This window comes from Pelecanus crispus, chromosome 6 (assembly GCF_030463565.1).
Source record: "Pelecanus crispus isolate bPelCri1 chromosome 6, bPelCri1.pri, whole genome shotgun sequence".
In the NCBI taxonomy this organism is placed as follows: Eukaryota; Metazoa; Chordata; class Aves; order Pelecaniformes; family Pelecanidae; genus Pelecanus; species Pelecanus crispus.
This window is the reverse complement of record NC_134648.1, coordinates 1,790,997-1,806,180: the sequence shown is the minus strand read 5'-3', so window position 1 is coordinate 1,806,180 and position 15,184 is coordinate 1,790,997. Positions and strand designations below refer to the sequence as shown.

At 53.2% G+C, this 15,184-nt stretch overlaps 1 protein-coding gene across 1 annotated transcript in view; it reads left to right on the top strand.

Annotated features, from left to right (window-relative positions):
- Positions 1-14,037, top strand: part of NUP160 (nucleoporin 160) — a 31,200-nt gene extending 17,163 nt beyond the window's left edge. Inside the window, exons 19-35 of the mRNA XM_075712263.1 lie at positions 1,114-1,273; positions 1,942-2,011; positions 4,721-4,819; positions 5,107-5,226; positions 6,122-6,217; positions 6,330-6,424; positions 7,732-7,828; positions 7,915-8,020; positions 8,105-8,265; positions 8,884-8,944; positions 9,743-9,853; positions 10,930-11,053; positions 11,924-12,025; positions 12,567-12,708; positions 12,968-13,093; positions 13,643-13,747; positions 13,913-14,037. Coding sequence (XP_075568378.1) covers positions 1,114-1,273; positions 1,942-2,011; positions 4,721-4,819; positions 5,107-5,226; positions 6,122-6,217; positions 6,330-6,424; positions 7,732-7,828; positions 7,915-8,020; positions 8,105-8,265; positions 8,884-8,944; positions 9,743-9,853; positions 10,930-11,053; positions 11,924-12,025; positions 12,567-12,708; positions 12,968-13,093; positions 13,643-13,747; positions 13,913-13,999 — 1,862 coding nt within the window. The 3' untranslated portion in view covers positions 14,000-14,037. The remainder of the gene's footprint in view (positions 1-1,113; positions 1,274-1,941; positions 2,012-4,720; positions 4,820-5,106; positions 5,227-6,121; positions 6,218-6,329; positions 6,425-7,731; positions 7,829-7,914; positions 8,021-8,104; positions 8,266-8,883; positions 8,945-9,742; positions 9,854-10,929; positions 11,054-11,923; positions 12,026-12,566; positions 12,709-12,967; positions 13,094-13,642; positions 13,748-13,912) is intronic.
- Positions 14,038-15,184: the final 1,147 nt, after the last annotated feature.

Sequence of the window (15,184 nt, the reverse complement as noted above, 5' to 3'; positions counted from 1 at the left end):
TTCCAACGCTTTGCCAATCAGACACGAGTGTTGCTCGCAGCCAGTACCTCAAGGGGGAAATTGCAGCTGATAATTTGTTCACATTTTAAAAGTCTTGCTGCAAAGACATACGCTTTGGGTTACTGTCCTGGGGGAGAAATCCCAATGGGGGAGAATATAAGGCAACTTAATTAGGAGGATGTGTACCTTGAAGTGGTTACAGAGGGAGGTGGTGGGCAGGGTAGGGGAGAAAATGCACAGGTAAGAGCCTGCTGTAACTCGTCTGCGTGGCACTCGGAGGCTGAGGCGCTTCAGAGGGAGCTGAGAAAATCAGTGACAAACAGGCAGCAGTGCCGTGTGTGAAGGGCTGTGAGCTGGGGAAGAATTTCCTCCGCTTGCTGACGAGCCTGGGGCGTCTGTGCTCTTTGTAACAAAAGCAGGCTGCGATCTTCAGAGTCCAAACTCTCCCTGAATGAGAGTCTGGGTTCAGGAGGCAGTTGCCTCGACATAAATGTCAGCGCATGAAAGCGAAATTGAAAACATCCTTTGTGTGCGCCGGTGTCGTGGGTTGTTTCTTGGCCCGCTCATGAGGAAAGTCCTGTTTGGCCGCTGTGCTTGAGGAAAAATATGCGAAACGTAGGGAAGATAGAAAGGAGGTGGCAGCTTGGGGAGAGGCGTTGAGAACAGTTAGCTAATGGGAGATTGGACTGCTTAGGGTGCTGGAATGAGGAGGGAGGCATTTGAACAGAGCCAGATAGCCAAATCAGCACTCCCTCAGCCCTGCCCTGCAAAACACTCGGTTGTGCTGGAAAGCTGCGGCTGGGTTGCGAATAGCGCGACTGGAGAGAGAGCACAGCCTTTCTTTTTCTTTCCCCCCACCCCCCTCCCTGTTATAATTGAGTTGTGGTTAATAAACATTGCAGTATGTGGCTCTTTGATCTCCTGCTGCTCCCTCTGACTTAACCAGACGGCAAGAGAATTCCAAAACCAACAAGTTTGAGTATTGAACGTGCTTATTGTTTTGCTCTGACTTAATCTGTGATGTTTGGGCCGATGGGCGCAGCACGATGTAGAAAGCCTGGGGTGTCTGCTGTGGGCCCTCTTCTCAGTGTTTCTTTAACTTTGTATTTTCAGTATCCAGCCCTCAAACAATTGTGGAGCTGTTCTTTCAGGAAGTGGCCAGAAAACACATCATATCTCGACTTTTCTTGCAACCAAACACCTCTTTGGCTGAAACAAGTTTGAACTGGCCCCATCTCATTACCGCAATAGTGGCTGACTTTCTGCCGCTCCTGTATCCTTGGCTGTAAACCTGCTGCGAGGTGCTGGCTCTTGCCGGGCTGTAACCGGGGGAAGTTTCTGTACGGCACGGCGGTGCCGGAGCCCGTGCGAGATTGCACAGAGGTTGTGTGTTGTGTCCCGGTCCTGCGGCTGGGAGCGTCGGTGGGTCTGTGGGAGGAGGGTTGGGGCTAGCAGGAGGGTTAGGGCAGTGGGCTGCGGAGTGCTTGGGGGCTGTAAGTTGGCCCTCTCTGCCACCGAGCCTTGTGCAGTTCCAAAATGAATGTTTTCCACACCCAAATCTCAAAGACAAGTCTCCTGACTGTTAGTGTTAATGGGATTTGTGGGTATTTTAAGATTTCACAGAATCCATCCCGTTTAGGTGCACAATACAGGATTTGAGTCTTTGACTTTAAGCCCCTGAACTCTAGCAACTTGACTTGGCGAGGTGCGATGCTGGGAGATTTGGAAGGGTAACGAGATTTGGGCAGTTGTGGATTAGATGTACTAATGGTTTTGTTCTAATATGGATAAATCTTATTACAGAATAATGACTTGTGTAGAGAGCAGCTTAATCTTCTCTCCTTTCCCTCCGCAATCTGAGTGCAAAGGCGTGCCGACGTTCAGACTAGTTCTCCGAGCTTTCCGGACTGGATTGTCCTCTGTTCCTTAACCTCTGCCCAGATGGCCCAGCAATCCCGGCTTCCTCTTCCCCGAGTGCCTGATGGGGAGCTGTCAGTACACCCAGCTGCAGGTGAGTGCTTCGCACTGGCTCTCTGACAGGAGCTGAAAGGGGAAGAGCAGGAGCGAGCGCAGTTGTCTCTTTCCACGCGTGGGTTTCTTCCAGTAGCAGCCCTGCGCTTTGGCCGATGCAGAGGCGTGACGCGGTGTGAGCCCTGTGCGTGGCCGCCTTACCTCTGCTTAGAAAGAGCTCCCCAAAACGTCGTCTTTCCAGTCGCTGGAGTTTGTTCTGCTTTCCCCTAGTTGCTGCTCTCTGAGCTCAGACGTGAGCTAATCTCCCCAGGCGCTCTGCCCCCATGTCTCCCTTTTGGAGATGATGGGCTGGAAGCTTGTCCTGCAGATGAAATGGACTGAAAGGAATGATTCTTTTGGATAATTGTTAGAAATCTCTCTTACAACTGCTGCAGTGTCAGCGCAGTGAACAAATTGTAAGGTGGCAAATATCTTCTGTCATCTTCCTGCATCCCTCTCGTTCCCTGTAGCATCCACCTCAGTCTCTGCTAACAGAAGGGCTTTTTGCTAAATATCTTATACCTAGAAAATGCCATGGAGAGTTTGTTGGGGAGTGATTCGAGATGGTAGTCTTATGCTTTTCCTCTTTTATCTGTTTTCAAGAAAACCCAGGCGTAAGTGCCCAGGGTTATTATATACCCTTTTCATGGAGGAGTTCAGTCTTCCAGGGCTTGTCTGACAGCATGATGCTGTGTGTAAGAAGCATCTTGATGGAGCTTGTTTAAATATCACAGCAAGCCCGTAACCTAATAGTTTGTTAGCTGCTGATGTATCTACCCGTAGCCTTTTCTCAAACAGATTGCCCATGGGACTGGGGTTCAGCAGGCTGTCTTCAACCCAGCAGCAGAAGTACTGTTTCAGGAGGGCTCATCTATTTCTTAAATGTCCTTACTAGTGAAAACCAGTGTAAGAAACATCCATCGCCTTTCCATCCCCGGCTGTGCTCCCAACATCTTGGCAGCAGGGCGAGTGAACTACTTTTTTTCAGGTGTCTCCGCAGAGTGCTGTATTTCAGACCACTGTTTCTCTACCCTCTCTTTCTGTGCTCTTCAGGGGCTTGGTAGTTGTAGCGGCTTGTGCTCTAGTTCTGAACTGCACGATTTCTTCTCTGCAGAGCCACGTGACGCATTTCATTCCCCGACTGATGGCACTCCTTGAGGCACGCAGGGCTAGGCAGGCTGTTATTAATGAGATGGTTTTTCCTGTGCTTAGCAGAACCTTTTATTCTCACAGTCCCTTACACCTGGGGGCTGAATTACTTTCTTTTGTGTTCATGTTGCTGCCGAGAAGAATGTCAAAATCTGCAGGGCTTTTGAGCCAGGAAATGCTGGAACGGTTTGGGCAGCATCGTTCTGCCTCCTGGCATATGTGCACTCTCGTGGCACGAGCACGCTTTGAATTTCCTTGCATTGCTTTCGCCTCACTTGCGTCCCGCCTCGAGGAGCTACGAGAGACTTTTATCTCTGCAGGAGCGGGCTCTTCCTCCTCCCCGCTACCTTCTGTTACGCTTACTGATCCCAGTCGGTCACGTAAACTTGGATTAAGTGCATTGACCTCGGGGAGCTAACGCCAGATTTGCTGTGAGCGTGAGCACGGTGACCCAAATAGAGGTGGAGATACAGGAAGCACCCTGCGAGTAACAGGCGGGCACAGAGAAGGTCTACTGACCAAAGCACTGGCCTGGGCCCAGGGCCAAACCTCTCCTTGTTGCTTATTCTGTATGACAAGCTGTTGAGCAAGCCTGGGGTGGGATTTATCTGTTGTACCTGGCTAATCTGAGCGGTGAATCCAGGCTCAGAGGTTGCGTTGCCACGTGGCTTTTAGTGGACCAGTGGCTGGGGTAGGCAAGGCGTATGTGCTGGTGGTTTATGCACACGCAAGGATGCAGGTTGGATGATGAAACCTTGGCTTTACCTCCGGGTCCTGGCTTCTCCTCCTTTCCTGCTGAGTCCCAGAGCCCTGCTAGTGGGACATCTCTGCTTCTCCAAGTATGAAGAGCGTACGCCGCTCTCCCAGGCACGAGGGATGCCAGCTTTTGAGTTTTCATCGTGCCTCCTGGCTGCTTCTTGAGAGGTGATGACACTTTGCAGCCCTTATATTATCCTGACAGAGCAGGCACGGGGCCAGGTTGAGTTGTACCGCCCTGGCCAGCGTCCGTGTTATGGCTTTTATTTGCGGTGTGTCCTTGGTGCCTGTCAGTTTGTTGCTGTAATCCGTGGTCTTCCTTGGCTGCTCTCCCTCTCCTGCCCTGCTGTACAGATACTGCTCTTCTAACGCCTGCTCTCCCTGTTCTCCCGCTGCCTTCACACATGCGCGCTCCCGTTCAGGCTCTGTGCACGCCGGGGTAATGTTTCCTCTGCAGTTCCCGACAGCAGGTTTGCAGCGGTTGTAGAGAGCCTTGTGTCTGCTTTTGGGGATGTTGGGTGGTGTTTCTGAGGCGCTTTGTACAGACACTGGAGCTATTCAAAGCAGGTTGTTTCCCAGGAGTGTGTGGGGGATGTCTCCCCATCTGTGAACTGAGGGGACTTTGGGGCTGGGGAAACCAGCCCTTGAGCTGGAAGAACGGGATTTGTGTGAGCACTGCAGCTAAAGGGGCCGCCAAAATAGTGCTTTGGTGTTAGGGACCAAACCCTTCCTCTGGTACCGGCTGCCTGCAGGTCGCAAGTGAGTGCTGACCTGAATCGAAACTCCCGTTCCTCCTCTCCTGTAGGAATACATTCGCCTGCTGCAGCCGTGGTGCCACGTGAACATGGGCTCCTGCTACTTCATGATGGGCAGGTGCTACCTTGTCATGGGCGAGGGGCACAAGGTAAGGCCCTCGTCTCCTTCTGGTGCTGCCTCCCTCGGGTGTCTGGGACCTTTTTCTTTGGGAGGGAGGAGTCTGGAAACATCTGTCTCGAGCTCTGCCTCCTTTGGGCAAAAAATGGGATTGGAGGGGGGCAGTGGGATCTGCTCTTGGGGAGGTTCCTGTTAGCTTGGGGCCAGCAGGTCTCGTACACTGGAGCTGGAACGGGCAGCGCTGTCCGCTCACCGGTGCAGCGAGCTGGATCAGTCCCCCAAGGGGCACAAGCAAGCTGCTTTCTGGTCTGCTTCTAGGCTTTGGACTATTTCTGCCAAGCCGCGTCAGAGGTGGGAAGAGAAGAGTTCTTGGACAGGCTGATCCAACCTGAGGAGGGTGAGATGGTCTCCACTCCACGCCTGCAGTACTACAACAAGGTACGGCTGAGCCGGCCCAGCGTGCGCAGTCCTGCCCGAGCAAATTGACACCAAATCGTTCCACACAGGCACGGCTTGGAGAGAGAATTCCTGCTCAGTCCCTGGCTTTCGGGGAAGTGACTTGAGACTCAGAAAATGTACTTTATTGCGAGGTGAAACCTCAGTATAGTCTGTTTACTTTCTTTGGGGGGTGATGACGAGGTGACTGCAGTGTGAAAGCCAGGTACTTTCCACCTATTAGCTTCCTAATAGCAGAGGACTTTGTTACCCAGCAGAAAAAGGCAAGGTGAGATCAGCTGCTGGAGGCAGAAGCCAGACATGTCCAGGCTAGATGCAAGATGCTGCTTAAGGGGAAGGTTATTAAGCTTTGAGGCAAATTAAAATTCATGCCTTGAAATTGAGATAGGATCTTTCTTCTTGCATAATACCATCGTTCAGACAGACTGGAAGCTTGGACCTAGACTCATTGTAAGGGATTTCCTGAGTCTAAAATCCAGAAAACACGAGAGTTATCAGGTGCCCTTGGAGAGGGAACGTCTCTCTCTTAATACAGCTGCATGCATGCTTGGGGACAGAATTGTTTACCTCTGTCGCAGGGGTTTGCTGTAACCATCAACGCTAAAATGTTTCAGAAAACTCACACGTGCAGAGATGAATCCTCCAGAAAAGCCGTAGCCTGGACCTGTTGTGCTGGGATTTGGTTCAGACCTCCATGACTTACCAAAATCTTTCCTTTTTCAGTCTAATCGCTTAGCAACGTTGGCAAAACCTTTTGACTGCTCTTATGGTTAGTAAGGGCAGGAGTAGCTCTTAAAAACAAACAAAAAAACCCCTCGCCAGCCTGACCCGTTCTTTGGTACTGCTGCAGCCAGCGCTAGAGTACTGTCTTCCCCAGGTTCTGCGCTTGTTGGACATGGTTGGTTTACCGGAGCTGGTCATCCAGCTGGCTGCCCAGGCTATCATGGAATCGGCGGATGACTGGAGAATCCAGGTACGGGTCGCTTCTTTTTGCGTCAAGATGTTTCTTCCGGGAGCTTACTCGGGAGTTTCTTTTTAGTTGTGTAACTCGAAACATGCTGGTTTGTGCTCTTTGGTGTTTTCAGGCTACTTTGAGGACTTGCGTCTTTAAACATCACTTGGATTTGGGACACAACAGTGAAGCATATGTAGCCTTAACGCAAAACCCAGATCCGAGCAGGTAGGTGACAGTTTTATCCCTTTATGCTTACTTGTCTCAGAGGTCCATGTACCAATTTTTCCATCAAACTGATAGGAAGATATGACGCTTTAGGGTAGGACGTGGCTGCTACGTTAAGAGGTACTGTTTAGTGTCTGTCAAGGTGTTTAAAAAGGCATACTTTGTTTTTGTAAGAACAGCTGGGATTGGCACTATCTCAGAGGAGGAAACTGGAGGGGGAGGAGCTGATTCAGGGAAGAGCCAAAAGAATGGCTAAAGGATCGCATGCGGTGTTGTATGTTGAAAAGCCTTAGGAGTCCAGTCAGTTTAATAAACAAAAGTTGTTGGAGTTGAATTTTCAGCTTGAGTACCATCTGGGAAGTGAACTGGGTAAAGGAAGCTTCACCCTAGCTGAGGAGGGTGTGATGAGCAAGGATGGCTGGAATAGACGTTCAGAGGAGAAGTGGGAATGCATTTTAATTGAGGCTGAAGAAGATCTTACCAAATAGAGCTGAGGAAGGGAGGCTGCCCTCCTGAGAGACCTTTGCAGAGGATCTCTGCTGTCCAGAATCTCTATATCCAGCTGTCCTGGTTTTGGCTGGGATAGAGTTAATTTTCTTCCTAGTAGCTGGCACAGTGCTGTGTTTTGCATTTAGTATGAGCATAATGTTGATAACACGCTGATGGTTTAGTTGTTGCTCAGCACTGCTTATGCCAGCCAAGGACTTTTCAGCTTCCCATGCTCTGCCAGGGGCACAAGAACCTGGGAGAGAGCACAGCCGGGATATTTGATCCAAACTGCCCCAAGGGCTATTCCATACCATACGGCGTCATGGGCAGTATAGAAACTGGGGGGGTTGGCCGGGGAGCAGCGATCGCTGCTCAGGGACTGGCTGGGTATTGGTCGGCGGGTGGTGAGCAATTGCATTGGGCATCACTTGCTTTGTATATTGTTATTGCTATTATTATTATATTGTTATTATTATCGTTACCATTTTACTTTATTTCAATGATTAAACTGTTCTTATCTCAACCCAGGAGTGTTTCTCACTCTTACTCCTCCGATTCTCCCCTATCCCACCAGGGCAGGGGGAGCGAGCGAGCGGCTGCGTGGTGCTGAGTTGCTGGCTGGGGCTAAACCACACCACCAGCCCAGGAGGAGTCTGAAGGGGCTTCTTGGTTCTAAGCCAGGCAAAAAAAAAAAAACCTACGGGGCTGGTCACAAAGCGGAGCTGGTCACAAAGCGGCGTGTTTATGGCTTAAAGCCTGCATCCTGGAGATGGGTTTGTCCCCGCTCCTCCAGAAGGGTTGTGCTTCTCTCTCCGCAGGCGGCTGGACTGTCTGCGCCAGCTAGTGGTGGTTCTCTGTGAGCGCTCCCAGCTCCAGGACCTGGTGGAATTCCCCTACGTGAACCTCCATAACGAGGTAATCGGCCCGCGCTGCGAGAAAGCGGGGCGCAACCGCTCCCTTTAAAGGGATTGTTGACCCACTTGAGCCTCTGCGTGCTGCAGGTCGTGGGGATCATCGAATCTCACGCTCGAGCGGTGGACCTGATGACCCACAACTACTATGAGCTGCTGTACGCTTTCCACATTTACCGCCACAACTACCGCAAGGGTAAGGCTCGGGGTGGGCACGTTGTAACACCAGCGGGGAGGCCTGTCCTGCGTTTCGGCTGATGTATTCCCCTTCTCTCCTCAGCTGGAACGGTGATGTTTGAATACGGCATGCGTCTGGGCAGGGAGGTGCGGACGCTCCGAGGGCTCCAGAAACAGGGAAACTGTTTTCTTGCTGCTATTAACTGCTTACGGTTGATCCGCCCAGAGTACGCCTGGATAGTGCAGCCAGCTGCCGGAGCTGTGGTAGGAACCGCTGAGCTTACTGTGACGCCTCTGACCTGAGCTATTGACTGTGGGGACGCTTACAGCTGTACGTTTGCGAAGGAGCTTCCAAAATCCTTTCCGATGTGATGAACAGAGGCCTTGGCCTTCTTAATCTGCTGCTCTTATCTTCTTGGCTTGCTTGTGCAGCACTGTCTTGCCCTGCTCAACGGAGACAGCAGTCCTATCCGTCACCCTTGTGTCGTTGCCCCTTTTTGGAGCAGGGTGGAAGCAGGGTGACTTTTGGGAGGGGGCTGGTGTGTGTATATCTGTGGGAACTATCACTTTTTGTTGAAGACAGAGCAAATCTTTTGGGGGAGTCTGAACAGCTGGAATACCGGTCAAAAAGAGAATTACTGTAACAGATTTGAAACACAAACCGTGTTTGCGGGGAGGTGGTGGCCGTAGCCTGATCAGCTAGTGCTGTGCCGTGTTTCTGATGGCCCGAGATAAACGTAACCTGAACTGCCAAGTGGTTGTACAGCTTTTCAAATCAAGGCTTGAAATGGAGAGCTGCTCTTGGGGCTTTGTCATATCAAGGCAATCTTGTCCTTTGGAAACCAAGTGGGCATAAACCTTCTTTCTGCTTTTTCCTGCAAGTACGAACGCCCTGGAGCATCCCCGAAGAGAAGCCACGATGGGGAGTGCACGGCTGTTCCAAGTAAGTGCCCAGTCCTGGTGTTTCCTCTGACTCTTGTGTTCCCGCAGTCTTTCCCCTGGCCTCAGAGCTCTGCTGCTCCCGTGTGAGCTGGGAGACAGCTCAGGGCAGCTCTCGCCTCTGTCAGATCAAGAATTTGGGGGATTGTAAGCTGGTTAACTCTCCCAGTGTTAGCGTCTCCCAGTTACAATATGCTGCCACATGACAGCTATTCCCCAAGGAGCTTCTGTGCACACTCCCCTGCAGCTTGATGTCTTGTCAGCGCTTTTGCTTTCAGTGGAAATAACTTGTAATTTAAAAAAAAAAAAAAAAAAAAAACGGCCTTTGTGAGGCAATTTGTAGTTGTTCAAGACTTTTGTTATTTGTGCTTTTGAAAACCCTGTTGACGTAGTGAGTCTCCGCTGCTAAGGTCTCCACTCTGCCTGTGTCTACCAAAGCACAGGATGGTGGGGTCAGGTTAGACTCGTAATCCTCAGCATTACGGTAGAAAAATTTAAGGTCAGGTATTTTTAAAGCAATTATTTCTGAATGAGATCTCTTGTAGCATATGCCTGGCAGTCAGAGCAGCAGCTGTTACCAAGTGTTAGATAACATCTCGAAGAGAGGAGGGATGGGAGGTTTGTAGCAAGGAGATGGGCACAGTTCAAGGTAGCGAGGAAGGGGCAGCAAAACCTGACCCCTCCTTTGGTGCTTTCTGTGGTGTGACTCCTCTTAGGATGGCAGAGGGGTGGAGACATTTTGCACAATGCCCGAGGAGCCCTTTTTAAAATGCTGAGAGCCTTTCGTGTCCATCTGTTACAGCAACTCGCCAAATCGAGATCCTGGAGCTGGAGGATTTGGAGAGGGAGTGTTTGTTGGCCCGGATCCGGCTGACTCTGGTGCAGCATGACCTGTCGACAGCGGCTGTGGCAGGTGAGAGGGATGCAGCGTGGCCACCTCTCGCTTCCCCTGGGGTTTTTGCTCGTGTTAACGCTTCCAGTCGTAGCTCGAGTGAGGAAGCAGCAATCTTGTTCTGACCCAGAGACAAACCCAGGAGCTGGCAGGGACCATTCAGTTCACCCCCCTAGCATGAAATCTTGCCACCAAGTTCAGCGGCTTTGGAGAGGCAGATCAGCAGAACCAGTTTTAAGTTTTCCACCATTTTTTTTGGCTTTGCCAGGCTCTAGTAGTGGGCTGCAGCCTGGGGCTGGGGTTGAGCTCATGAGTTGGGACAAAAAGGCATCTTTTTGTCTTGCTGGAAATTGCCCTCGGGTCAAGCAGAATTAGAAAGCCCTAGAAAAAACACTTGCTGCAAGACTTAAATTATTGTCCTGGACAATCCTACTTCACGACACAGTGGTTAGCTTATCAAAGTTGTTCCTTGTGGGGAGCAGAAAGCTGCGTCTCTCCCACCCTGTCCCTTTACGCGTGTTCTGCCGCTCTCCAATACGTGTTACGCAACATGTACGTTTCATTTTTTCCCATTTTAAGTAAGAGGAGATGTCTTCCTAGTAAGGGGCTGTGGGGAAAGGATTGAACAGCTGGTTTGAGGGCAAACTGGAGGCGCAGGGATCCGAGCGCCACAGTTTCATCTTGCCTCCTGCCGCTGCCCCTCCTGCCTGCGCTGGCAGAGCTGAGCTGATGCCTTGTTCGCTTGGATCCGGGCCCGCTGCACCGCTGACGAGGCTGTCCCCTCCCTACTCCCCTAAACAGTGGCAGCATTTGACTACGGGCCGTACGTTGCTGCTTGTGTCCCTCTCCAGCTGGTGCCTGATCACGGACAGCTCCGTGGGTCGCTGCTGCTTTGTGCAGTCCCTCCGGGGACAGCTCATGAGATGCTCCCGAGGCCAAGAAAGCCTCAAGCTGTGCGACGAGAAGTACTGCTGCGGGGTGTTTTACGTTGGGCCGTTAGCACAGCAACCTCTGCCGCTGAATTGCGTGGGGTTAGGCCCCAGTAAGCACTGGGGTGTGACTGGGGGAGGCGCTTACCTGGTCCTCCTTCCCTGCAGGCAACTCTACACCTGAGGAAACAGTTGCTCTCCTGGTCCGGGCCGGCCTCTTCGACACCGCCATCACTCTGTGCCAAACATTCAAGCTGCCCTTGACGCCTATCTTCGAAGGACTCACTTTCAAGTACGTAGCGAGCTTCTCCCCGCCTCGGGTGACGCGCGGCTGGAGAAACGTGCGCTGCGTGACGCTTGGCAGGGCGCAGCTTGCAGCTCCCCAGGGTCAGAAGCCGGCGCTGTCCTGACGTGTCTGCTCGCCGCAGCTGCTAATGCTGTGCACAGCCTCGGCAGCTGCTGGCTCGGTGGTTTTGAGGTGGAACTCACTCTTCGCACCTGAAAAGGAAAAATAAGGGAGCCTTGCTGAGCAGGGAGTGGCGGGGAGAGATTCCTCAGGGGTCTCAGGGGAGGGAGCTGGCATTTGACAGTCGCAGGTGGTCCCGACCCAGGCACAACCATCATCTGGAGACCTTTCCGGTGAGCTGGCTTCTGGCACGCTCCTGCTGATGCCCAGTGAGCTGCTTACAGGAGATTTGTTCAAGCCATTGAACGGCTCTCAAATAGCGGTTGGCAGAGCGCTTGCTCTTCTCTCTGATCTCTGTGCCAGCCATTTGCTCTCATCCTTCATCTCCAACCCCAGGATTCCTCTTCTTCTTTGCCTCTCCGTGCTCGTGGAAGATGCGTTGTGCCTGCAGAGTTGCTCAGGGGCTCTGCTGCGACCTGTTCCTGTGGCTGGATGCACGGAGGGCATCTCTTACCCACCCAAGCTTGGGCCCTAAGGCTTGCTAACAGCAGAATCGTTATTAATTCCTCTCTGGCACTTAGAGCAGCTTAGAAATCACTCTAACAGCCTTCTCTTCCTGCCAAGCCAGCTCATTCCTAGCTGTCGCTTGGGAATAGCCCTGCGAAGGGTGGCTTTGGCGCTGGCGGCTGTGGCCAGGCAGGGGGAAAGGGCCTGGGCTCTGCAGGCCCCCACTTTTTGCCCTGCTCTGTCTCGCAGGTGCATCAAGCTGCAGCTGGGAGGGGAGGCAGCGCAGGCAGAGGCCTGGGACTGGCTAGCAGCAAACCAGCTCTCCGCACTCGTTACCACCAAGGAGTCCAGGTAGGTCCTGGTCTGTGGGGGGAGAAGAGCGGAGCCACTTTTTGTGAGAATGAGACTCATTTCTGGAAGGAAAAGCTTTGCAGGAATTCAGAGAGTCCACAGGTTCATTAAAAACCCCCTTAAAGCAGACCTGCGGGACTGGGACAGCGGGAGAGCCATGCTTCACGGAATGCTTTGGGCTGGAAGGGACCTTTAGAGCTCATCCAGCCCAACCCCTGCAGTGAGCAGGGACAGCTTTAACCAGATCCGGTTGCTCAGAGCCCCGTCCAACCTGACCTGGAATTTTTCCAGGGATGGGGCCTCCACTACCTCCCTGGGCAACCTGTTCAGGTGCCTCACCACCCTCAACGTAAAAAAATTTCCTTCCACGCTGTCACCACGCTCTCCCCTGCTGCTGTACGCAGCACACTCTGCTTTGCTGGGCCTGGAGCACGCACGTTGAACCCCGACAGCGGGACAGGTCCCCTGGAGCACACCGCGGCCTGGCAGACAGTCGCAGGGGCTGCTGGCACGGGTTCCGAGGGGAAATATTGCCTTGCAGTGCCACAGATGAAGCTTGGCGGCTGCTGTCATCCTATTTGGAGCGTTACCCATCCCAAAACAGTCTCTACCATCGCTGCGTCATCAACAAGCTCTTGGCGCATGGGATACCTCTTCCCAACTGGCTCATTAACAGCTACAAGGTGAGAACATGGAGAGGGTCGCTGCTCGGCACGTCCGGCCCGCTGGCCAAAAAACCCCATCTGTTGCAGAGCTGCCAGATCACCTTCACTTCTCCAGGCACCTCCTCCTCGCAAGCTTCACCCCACCTTCCCATTCCCAGCTCTAGGAACCCGTGCCGGATGCTTTGTGCCTGTCACTGAGGCTCGGAGCAGCTTCCCCTCGGCATCATGGTGGCTCCTGGGCGTGTTCCTTGGCTGACGTTTCCCTCTTTGCTTGCAGAAAGTGGATGCTGCCGAGCTGCTGCGTCTCTATCTGAATTACGATCTGCTGGAGGAGGCTGTGGATCTGGTCCTGGAGTATGTAGACGCTGTGCTGGGCAAAGGGCATCAGTATTTTGGAATCGAGGTGAGCTTGCCTGCGGCGTGGGATGTGGCGGGGACCGTTCCTTGAGGCAGATCCCGCTTAGGGTTTGGGTATTGTGCCTGTGAGTTGCGTGACGGCGCTTCATAGAATCATAGAATCGTTTAGGTTGGAAAAGATGTTTAAGATCATCCAGTCCAACCATTGACCTAACACTACCAAGTCCACCACTAAACCAATTAAGGGGAGAGGAAGAATTTCATGTTTCCTGGCTTGGTGGTTGGATTATTTTTTAACGAAAGTAAAACTAGGAATCACTAAGGTTGGAAAGGGCCTCTAAGCTCATCAGTCCAACCATCAACCCAACAGCCCCATGCCCACTAAACCATGGCCCAAAGTGCCACGTCTGCCTGTTTTTTGAACACCTCCAGGAGAAATGGGTGCGGGTAACCCACCCTAGAGGAGAGGGGACCTCTTAGTGGGACGGTGGGTGCTGTGACATGGCGGTTGGGGACTCTTCCTTGCTGTAGCTGCAGGGAGGAGCATTTTTTTGCCACGAGCATGATGTGATGCAAGGGTTCCTCTCCCCTCCAGTTCCCGCTGTCTGCCACGGCCCCCATGGTGTGGCTGCCCTACACCGCCATCGACCAGCTGCTCCAGGCACTGCAGGAGAGCACCACCAACCATTACAACGTTGCGGTAGGTACAGCGGGGAGAAGGAAGGGTGCTCGCCAACACCCTGCACTGGGGCCGAGGGGCGGCAGGGAGCACCCTAAGGGTGCCCGAAGGAAAGCGGGAACAGGGTGGGAGCGCAGGATGGGGTGGGAGCGCTCGTCTCTCACACCTGCTCTGCCCTTCGCCCAGCTCTACCAGAAGTTGCATGACAAGATGGAGGACTACCAGCAGAAGGTCAGCGTGGCCACCCGGGATCGCCTGTACCGCCGTAACTAGCGGCAGCCCCAGCACCCACGGGCTCCTAGGACAGCGCCCGCTCCAGGTGACGTCCCCGGGAGCTGACGCTGTCCCACCCCGCGCTGGCTCGGCTGCTGGTGCTATTTTTACTCATTTTTTTTCCCCGTAAGGGTCCGGTTTGGGGACGAGGAGCGCACCTTCAGTGTCTCACCTCGCTCTCCCTGTCCCCTTTTGGGGGGTGATCGGCGATTAGCAGAGCACCGGGGGTGCGACCGGCACCGCGGCGGCCCCCTGGCTCTCATCCTGTACCATACCCGGCAGCTTTTGGCGTTTCTTTTATTTATTGTTGTGGTTTTGGATCAAACTTTAATAAAATTGAAGCGTTATTACAGGTCTGCGTCGGGATGGGTGCTGCTCTCCCCTGGGAGCACGGTGGAGATTTTGGGGGGGGGGGTTGAAGGGTGAAGCCAGTGGGGCTATAGGGCCCCTCTCCCCGGGATCCTGCACACACAGCCCTTTTGTGTAGGGAATTCTATAGGACTGTGCTATAGGGCAGTATGGAGCTATAGGGCTCAGGGACAGCATGCTGCCCTGTTGCAGGATGGAGCTATGGCTATAGGGCCAAGGGGCAGGGCTGCCCTATAGGGCAGTGGTGCTGTGCTACAGGGCAGGATGGAGCTATATCCCCAAGGGCCAGTATGTACTCTATAGGCTCAAGGAGCGGCATCGTGCTATAGGACAGGGCCAGCAGGGCAGGCAGGTTGCACTATAGGGTCTATACTATAGGAGGGGCAGCGCTGTGCTATAGGGCAGGAGCTATAGCCCCGAGGGCCAGCGGGTACTAAAGGTTGGGACAGCCCCATAGGCCCTGCGGGGCAGTATGCAGTGTATAGGCTCAAGGGCCAGCAGCGTGCTGTAGATCAGGAGGGAGGTGCTGTAGGGGGAGAAGGGGCTATAGCCCCTAGGAGCAGCGCTGTGCTATAGGGGAGGGATGGGGCTATAGGAGCAGCACTGTGCTATAGGGTAGGATGGGGCTATATCCCCCAGGAGCAGAGCTGTGCTATAGGGTAGGATGGGGCTATAGGAGCAGCGCTGTGCTATAGGACATGATGGGGCTGTATCTCCTAGGAGCAGTGCTGTGCTATAGGGTAGGATGGGGCTATAGGAGCAGTGCTGGGCTGTAGGGGTAGGACAGGGCTATAGGAGCAGCGCTGGGCTATAGGG